At 39.7% G+C, this 9531-nt stretch overlaps 1 protein-coding gene and 1 long non-coding RNA gene across 2 annotated transcripts; both read left to right on the top strand.

Annotated features, from left to right (window-relative positions):
- The first annotated feature begins 629 nt into the window (after positions 1-629).
- On the top strand, positions 630-1876 carry LOC136429205 (transmembrane protein 272-like). Its single transcript, XM_066419085.1, has one exon. It carries the CDS (start codon positions 652-654, stop codon positions 1426-1428), a length of 777 nt encoding a protein of 258 aa, XP_066275182.1. The 5' UTR covers positions 630-651; the 3' UTR covers positions 1429-1876.
- A 4411-nt stretch (positions 1877-6287) lies between these two features.
- On the top strand, positions 6288-8128 carry LOC136427698 (uncharacterized). The gene is made up of 3 exons (XR_010754499.1): positions 6288-6457; positions 7068-7267; positions 7831-8128. It is a non-coding gene; the product is annotated as an uncharacterized lncRNA (long non-coding RNA).
- The last annotated feature ends 1403 nt before the right edge of the window (positions 8129-9531 follow it).

Below are 9531 nucleotides of genomic sequence, written 5' to 3'. Positions count from 1 at the left end.
TAAGAACAATTTGTATAACGGTGAAAACAGGGACTGGGAGGAAAACTTCAATCTGGATATTTTCACCTTTAAGAAACAGTGCACCAAGGTAAAGACTTTCCCTCAGAGTGTTCTTATGCTGATATTCCCGTTCAACACACCGTTATTTCATTTTCCAACCGAGTGCCAGCAAACTGCATTATAACGGTATAACCCCACCTTAGGCGCGCCCATACACCTGTTGTTTACCTCTAAACAGGTGGTAATTTCATTAATTTAGGTGCTCGTTCTTTAAATAAACTATATGCCTGATAAATTTTATTAAATGTGCAGTTATTCAACACAATTGAACTAGATATTAACGTAGAATATTACTAAATACCATGCAGGCACATCGTCGGTATAATGAACACTGTTAGAATACATATAAGATGTTTGTATTTGATATGCATGTTAGTCATCTTTTAGGCACCATTTCTTTCTACTATAGCCACAATGTAAGAAAAGGTTCTAAAGTAGTAATCTGGTATTTCAGTTTCTTTAAAATCCAGGCAAGCATTTTTCAGTCTTAACATAATCTGTGAAAAATCTAGATTAGTTTTATCGATATATAAACCTCAAAGAGTGGATTTTTATCTGAATTTTAGAACGTTAATGTAACATTTATGTAGCATGAATGTCGGCAGAAACCCCAACACACCCTTACAATCCCTTGGTCTCATGATGATAATGATGATGACAAAAATGGCGACAACAAACGATGTAGAGTCAGGTACGGCATCACCACCGCCTCCACCGTCCTTTCCCAACGGCGTGACAGCTCCTCCAGTCCCGCCAGATGCCTCGGAGCTCCCGCCGACGTACGAAGAAGCCGTCCACAGCCAGCCTGGAGACGCCCCTCCCTCCTACGCCTCCTTGTTCGGCGAGATACAAGATGCTAGGAGGGAGTCTGGCGGTTTCGTGGACTTCCTGAAAAAGTTGTTGGTGTTGCTAGCGGGAACTATCGGTTGTACCATCCTCCTAGGCCTCCTTATGGCCGTTCCTGTCGCTATGATCGTCCTGGGCGCCATCAATATCAACGACTGCCCCATACAACGGATGATCCCGATCTACTTGCTCGTCTTCGGCTGTTTCGGGATCCTCAAAAACATCATCTCGCTCTACGAACGCTACAAGAACCACAGGGAGAACGAGAGCGAGAACAACGCCAAGCAAAACCCGCTGGAGGTCATGATCAACTGTTTCCTGCTGGCGTGGTTCATCGCCGGGAACTACTGGATCTACTCGGTGCACAGGGCGGTCAACACGACCGACCCGACCCACGACTACTACTGCGACCCCACGGCGTACCTCTTCGCGTTCTGGGTCACGACCACGGCCTACATATTCGTGGGGCTGCTAATCATCTGTGTGTGCTGTACAGCGTTCTGCACCTCTGTCACAACATAAGAGTTTTGTGATGTACAGTTCATAGACCCCCCTTAAAGTATTGCCTACCCCCCTTTAAATAGTGTTGTGGAGAATTATTTACAGGTTTGCGATAACAAAACCTGTATTTGTGATCTACTGTCATATTGAGAGACTGTGTGTTGTACAGCGTTCTGCACATCTGTTACAACATAAGAGTTTTGTGATGTACAGTTCATAGACCCCCCCCCCCCCCAAGTATAGCCTCCACCCTCCCCCCTTGTTGGGGAGAAATATTTAAAACCTGTATTTGTGATCTAATTGACTTTACTGTCATATTGAAAGAATGTGTGTGTTGTATGGTGTTTTGCTTCTCAGTTATATAAGAGTTCTCTGATGTACAGGTCTCTGTATAGACATCCCCCCTCCCTTGTCCCTCTTGTTCTACAAGTTTTGTAGGGGGAACATGCTAACATACTCTATTAGGACATTGAAAAAACAATCATATTGTAGTCTACTGTCATATTGAAAGACTGTGTGTGTTGTACAGTGTTTTGTACCTCTGTTACAACATGGTTTTCTGATGCACAATTCATAGACCCCCTCCCCCCTCTTTCAATCTGCAAGTCTTGTGGGTTTTACCGGTAGCTCACTGTGAAACTTACTGTCATATTGAAGGACTGTGTGTTGTGCAGTGTTTGATACTTGATGTACAGCCCCATATTCCTTACCACCCCCCCACCCCTCTTCCTACAAGTATTGTAGGGGGAACATATTGTATTGAAATATTTACAGGTTTGCGACAGCCAAACCTTTATTGCAATCAACTGTCGTATTGAAAGACTCTGTGTGTTGTACAGTGTTTGGTATGTCAGTTACAACATTAAGTTTTCTGATGTACAGTCCCCCCCCCCCCCCCCCCCTCCCTGTTCTACAAGTGTACTGTACAGGAACATTCATACTATGGAATATCATGTTGAAGGACTGTGTTTGTGTTGTACATTGTTTTGCACATCCGATACAACTTCAAGTCTACTGATGTAACGGTGCCACACCACTCCCTCCCTTAATACCACCCCAACCCTCCTCCATTCTACAAGTATAATAGAACATTATAATATGCGTGTGTTGTACAGCATTCTGATGTTGCACTTTTTTTATGTCATAGAGTTTTCTAAATATTTGTAAAGCATCTGAATTAAGACACCCCCTTCTAGTTCTGTATCTATATAGCCGGTGTAACAGCCATTCGGCGTAAAACACCAGCTACCCCCCTGCCCCCATTTTACAAGTATTGTGATGCCAGGGGGTACTAGAATGATATTACTGTCATATTGAAACTATACAGGAGTGTGGTCATGATGCACATTTCAATGTAAAGCATTAAGGGATGTGGTGGCCATGTTGGAAAGTGGATTGTCTTGGAAGGTTGTTGTTTTTTCTGCTTTTTGTCAGCATACAGTTGAAAAAAAAGGTTCGTATGACTGACCCAGGTCCACATCAAATACTACAAATTTCAAAAAGTCTTTTTACGTGTGTTAAGGTTACTGCTCACTGGATACTGTAGATTCAGTTCAGCCAATATTTCAAGATTTACATTAGCATACATGTTCCGAGTAAAGTACATTATTTTTTATGTTTCTGTCAATTATGATACATGTAGATGACACTGTTGCAAGGTCCCAGATTATAAATTGTAAATCAATTCACTTCCACAGACTTTAATGATGTCGCTGTACAAGGGGAAACACGGTTCACAGTTGAAATGATTTTGTGTCACAGTACCGTTGTCACACATTGGAAACACATATTTGAATAGTGTCGCAGTGGACAGATCACTGAAAATGAAACCACTGCAAACATTTCAAGGGTCACAGTACAATGGATATTGTCAATGTCCATTAAAGTACACATTACTACAATGCTTTACATTGATATGAATGCGTACGATATGTATATGTATATAGGAAAGAACCTGGAACAGTATAAACAACCCAATACTTCTCTTAAAGCTTCTTCCTGGAAACTTTGAGCCCCAAAACATTCCTACATACCACCATGTAAGATATGTGAAAACTGTTGATGTTAAGCTATGCATGAAAGCATGTTGACGTCATTTAATACCTGTTGGGAGTGACAATATTTCTAGTCATGTGTATATGCCTTACAAATGCAGTGGGCTCTTGACACGAGAAAATAGCTCCATGTATATTTATTACGAAAATGCACGTAAACATAGTGTACAGTATGTTTATTGATTTGCCAATTGGAATTTAAACTTCTCAGTTGTAACCACAAAAAACTGTATCTTAAAGGGGTACTCAACTCCAGTAGCTGGTGTTATTTTCAATAAGAACACTTTTTTATGAATACAAAATTGTCAAATTTCATCATAGAAATGGATCATTCATAATCCAGTTACTAAATGATGCCCCCCCTCCCCATGTTGACCCATGATTTCACTTGATTTAATATCACCCCAACATTTCTGAGAATAGAGTCTAATATAAGTATCTGGAGGGTACTCAGGGGTTAATACATGTATCTGGAGGGTACTCAGGGGGTTATCAGAAGGTCCAACCTCAATGTCAAGCTGCCAATAATACAAATCATTGTTTTAGAGTTTTAAAAAAATGATATCTGAAGACACAACACCTGTCTCTGGAGTTGAGCTTCCCTTTAGTTTTGCTGCTTGAGCACTTACTATAGTAAAAAATGTAAATTATGTACATGAGATTTGTTGATTTGTAATTTTGTTTGACATATACATTTATATATATAACTAGATTGATAAATGGTATGACTGTAATGTTTGAAATAATTATGACAAAAATTATATTTTTATTTCATCTTTCCTCACCAATGGCACTTGGAGATATTAAGAAAAGTAGAGGAAGACATGTTTTTATTTGGAATAGTTCAAAATCAATGTGTGAAAGCTGCTGTTTCCATATTCATTTTAGGGATATCATTAAAAGTAACAAGGTTATACTTAATACATGTGTTTACTTCAACAATATCATGTGCTGTATTACTGTACTGTATTTTGTCTTGACTTTTATTGACTTTGTTCTGTGTGTATTATGATTATTATGTTTGTTGATAACAAATCATTGAAGACAATTTGTGTGTATATTGTGAAGTTGCCTTAAAGATCAGATAATCACAATTTGTTGTTAAAGATATTCGACTATATTGATACAGATGAAGTGATGTGTATATATACTGTTGATGCCTTTGATATTTGTAAGTGTGTGCGAAGCATCAGTGTTATCACTAGCAATAATGATAACTGACTAGTCGAGAGTCTAGTTAGCAAATAACTTTGACTTGATTTTTGCTCTTGTGTGAAAGTCTTAACAATCTAAATGCTTACAATGCCTTGTAGTCTGATAGCTCTTAAAGGCCCATATTTTATTTTGTTTGTTTGTTTTTGAATAAGTATGGTATTGTTGATAGCATGCCTGTGATCAAAATTAACTTTTTAATGTCTAAAAAGGATTCAGTGTACTTTATGTATAATGACTGTCAAAGAAACATATACTGGGATGAGAAGTTAGATGTATCTATAGTAACTATGTACATAACATACAAAGTGATTGAATACAATGTTTTGTTCAGATTTAAAGTTCTGTGTGTCTCTCTCAGCATCAGTTATCATGAGTAAGCATAACTGTTACCGTACGCGTACGTATATTGAATTTGAAATATTGATTTACATGTACAAAGTACCAAGCCATATTTCTATGGTATGTGCAACACAAAGCCAACAAGGTTGGCAACGTAAAAAGACGTTACTCTCCAAGCAGAGCTAGGGTTTCGGCTGGTTTTTGACGTGTTTTAGGCGTTTTTGTCATGCCTTCTACTTTGTCATCGTTTTTGTTGTGTAGCAATACACAACAAAAACGATGACAAAGTAGAAGGCATGACAAAAACGCCTAAAACACGTCAAAAACCAGCCGAAACCCTAGCTCTGCTTGGAGAGTAAAAAGACGTTGCCATGGCGACGGTGGTCTCTGTTAGTGTTTTCGATTTTTATAACTCATAGCTCTAATAATCATAGATTATAGATCATCTCAGTTGATCACCATCTCTACCCAAATACCACAGATTATTCAAAATATAAAAGTCTTAGCAAAAAAGGCTATTGTACCATTTCCTCATAAATCATGTAAATGAGTCTCGGTTTACCGGGTATGCAATACAAACAAACAAACATAAAATATTAGAGCATAAAGTTACGAACGCAGTCTCTAAAAGGGGTAAAAGTGTACATCTGTGTTCAACTTCATAGTATGAACAAGTATATGTATGTCAATTGCGCAACGCTGTCACGCGATGCCTGCTGCAGTTTAGACAAGAGTCGCATGAGGCCGAGTTGTTGTAGGGAATGTCCGGCATTCTCAACAAGCAAATGATAAAGCCCCCGTCACAAATAAGAAATTCAGCTCGGCCGACGTGTTGGCGAGCTTCAAATGTGCATTTTTGGCCGAAGTACGGCCGACGTCCTGTCGATTACGCGGGCTTCGGACGACCTTTAGACATCAAAGTTGATCCAAATATTGGCCTTTTACCAGGTTAGTCGATTGTGACTTCGTCCATGTCCAAGAGATGGTACCATCCCATGGGGATTTTTAATTTTTAACGTTAGTGTTCGACGGACGTCACCCGAGATTTTCATTAGAAAATACGGTCGACGCTCGGGCGATTTTGAAATTCGGTGAGCTACGGGCGATCTACAAATTCGGCCGACGCTCGCATGAATTGTGACGCCGGCTTTATGGCATTGTTTTCAAGACGCGACAACCTTCTTAATGCTGCTCTGAATGACATCGGAAATCTGAAACCAACGTCAAAGGCACGTGAGTTTTCGCGCAAAGACGCATGGGATTGTTTACGGAAGTGAGCATGCCTTAGTAACGAAAACAAAAAGGGAACCATTTTCCTTGTACTTGGGCTCCAGGTTCCCGTGTTTAATCATTAAAAGGCTCATTCGTTGATACGACTCTTCTGTTGCTGGACGGCCACTCAATGTGGCTGGGAATTGTAAAGTATTAAAAGATCTCAACAGGTAATGTATTGCCTATTGTCCGTGCTATTAACTGTGGATATCACCCTAGTAAGTTTCTGCCAGTGTTCGGTGCTTCAGTAGCCCCTTTCACCAACTGTCGTGTTTACTATTATAATATTAATAGATCTACTCATTTTTTTTATCGGTTTGGCTTGAACACATAGTTTTTACAGCCAATGTTTCTCATCTAGCGAGTAGCTATTATCAAGGGCTGACGTGATCTTGGAAGAATAAACAATCAGTATGTTACACAATCGATAGGATATTAGGTTAAAAATTACATTCGTATTTACATCATATCGTACATTTATACACAAATTATCAATATCACGTATTACAATTTAAGATTTACTTTCCACGTAGACGACGGTTAGATCAAGATGGGACCCTGCCTACTGCGGCTTAATTATAATTGATGAATACCAAAAACAATAAAATATGATCGATCCTAGTCGAACTGAACAGTACTTTGTCCTTTTTATCTGACCTATTCACGGATGAGGTGAGGTTAAACATTTTCTTCGTTGTATTAAGGGGACGTTTAACCCTCACTCTGCCGGGCATGAGTATAACAGCCTTGACTATGGAGGGTTTGAACCATATTTTCCAGGTCAAGTAAGTAACGTTAACTGAGCTAAGGATTCCGCATAACGATGGCTGCGATAGTGGATAAACTACTGCCGGACGTCACGGGAGAAAACAGCAAAGATGAGATCATCATAGACACGTGGGTTGACACACGCGTGAAGGTGATGACCGTCTGGTTTCCATTGTTATTGTGCAGTGGACTGTTCCTGGGTGAAATCGCTGGTAAGTTCACAATATTGACAATGATTTTGTGTCATTGTATGTACTTGTTGTAGGAAATTTTCTTAATCAGACAGACCATATTGGAAAACAGAATTCACATACGTTAGCTAGGACAAATGATAAGCTGTTGAGAGCAGCAATAGTCACATGAGATAATCGGTTTGAGAATACCGGTTTGGTTTTGAAGTCGGTAGTTGGACAACACAAGGTGCTTACGGTGTACTACGTGTAGTTAGTGGCGGAGTTGGATTGTTCAGTTGTTATGCTTTGTTCCCACATCGTATCTGCATTCGTAAACTAGACCTGTTGTGAACCTACTATAGCAACGCTAGACATAGTCATAGGGTAAACATAGATCGCAATCGGAACATGACTAATACGAGAGCAATCGGACCGGCTTGATTATCAAACAATCTAGCCGAGGGTTGTTTGAAAGATTATATATATCCCGTGAAAGAAAAACTACGCAAAATCAGATTCCAGGACGTTGAACACAAAACATCAAATGCAGCGTAACTATCTAGAAGTATCCACTTAACGGTTTTCTTTCTTCGTCTCCACAGATGAACCTCCAAATGTCTTCTGCTACCCTCCGTCAAACTTCAGCATTCCTCAAGCAAACTATCTGAACGCCTTTTGCAAGGAAAATCTGTTTTCAGGGCTAATTACGCCCTCGATGTTTCCCTATTTTGTGGGGTTTTTCGCACTATTAATGTACCTACCACATTATTATTGGAAGATATCGTGTGGCCCAGAGCTTTGTTCGCATATATCTCTCATAACAAAAGAAATTACGGAAATATGTACACCCCTCTTGACTCGGACAACACCGGACGGACTAGCCGACGCTGAGCTGTCAACGATACCATGTACTCTTACGCCCTCTGATTCGCGTAAAGCACTGATGAAAACTTTTAGCAAGTCTAGATATCTATGGAGGCAACAAGTACAAAAAATGATTCTTCTCGTGATCTCCGCGACTTGTTGTCTTAGTTTCCTGATCTGGTTTAATATAACATTACAACGTGATAACGTCTTTATCTGCCGGGCAAAAATCAGCGAGAACAAAGAATCAAAATATGACGAGTACATCGAACCTGTTTGCAAAGTGACCGGACAATGGCGTTCATATAATGTCTCACTACTACTGTTAGCGTCGTTTTCCGCTGCCATTTTATTTACCATACTCTATGTCGTGATATTCAAGGTGACCGGATACAATTTTTTGGACAATTTCTTTGAGGAACTCGACATCATCAGGAATCAGGAACATGAGGAATCAGAGCAAATGACTGATAAAGTATCAGTCGACGAAGGCGACACAAAAGCAGCCGCGTTCAGTGACTATTCTATCATCGGCCGTCTCTGTCGGGAGAACAGACACGTGCACTTGATGCCGAATTTGAGCAGAATCAGGTATATGAAAACTGTACAAGATATCATGACAAGCCGTGAAGACCAACTACGTCGGAAACGACAATATCTCAGCAGACAAGGACTTACCAGGGGAAACATACGTGACGTAGATTCTACAGATTTAGCAGTGATACATCCTGAACCTCCGGATCCATCTGGTGGCTCATCATCAAGTATTCCGAGCTTCCGTACAGAAGAGGAGGCGGCTCACCTGGTAACAGTATACCAACAAGGCAGTCAGAATAAATCTGACTCTGTCGAAAAAGAAACGAGGGTCTAAAAGGGCATCAGTGAGTCTGAGGAGTGAATAAGACATAATCTTCATTATTCAGATACTAGTAACCTGACCTGACTCTGATGAAATCGATTTTTTTCAAGATGATGAGAAGAAGAAAAAACTGCTACAGGGCCTTATCGTATCTAAGGACTAGTTTGAAAATAGCATTGCTATTGTACATTATATCCATCAAACGTATTCATCGTGCTGTTCCATGATATAGTTTCTGCTCACGAGCTGGAATTTGTGGATGTTAAGTTTTTTTAAATTATCATACTGTTTGCCATTGTCAAAAATGCATTCTAATCTAGGACTGGTCTGTAGACATTGTTGTAACCTTTTAGAGTCTGCTCTAATGTGGGTCAGAGTAAAGTACTGTAACCCTGTATTTACCATGATTGTACATAGTGGAGAAATGTATATTATTTTCATACATAAAACATCAAACACTCCCAATGGTCGAAACATGCATGTGACATAGGCATAGATGGATGTGTAGGTCTTGCACAATACATGCATATAGTGTTACAAAGCCTAAGCTTCATATCCATTTAGATTGTATGTGTTAAAT

The sequence above is a fragment of the Branchiostoma lanceolatum genome, chromosome 1, assembly GCF_035083965.1.
Source record: "Branchiostoma lanceolatum isolate klBraLanc5 chromosome 1, klBraLanc5.hap2, whole genome shotgun sequence".
Classification (NCBI taxonomy): domain Eukaryota; kingdom Metazoa; phylum Chordata; class Leptocardii; order Amphioxiformes; family Branchiostomatidae; genus Branchiostoma; species Branchiostoma lanceolatum.
The sequence above is the reverse complement of the archived record's forward strand: the minus strand, read 5'-3'. Positions and strand labels throughout refer to the sequence as shown.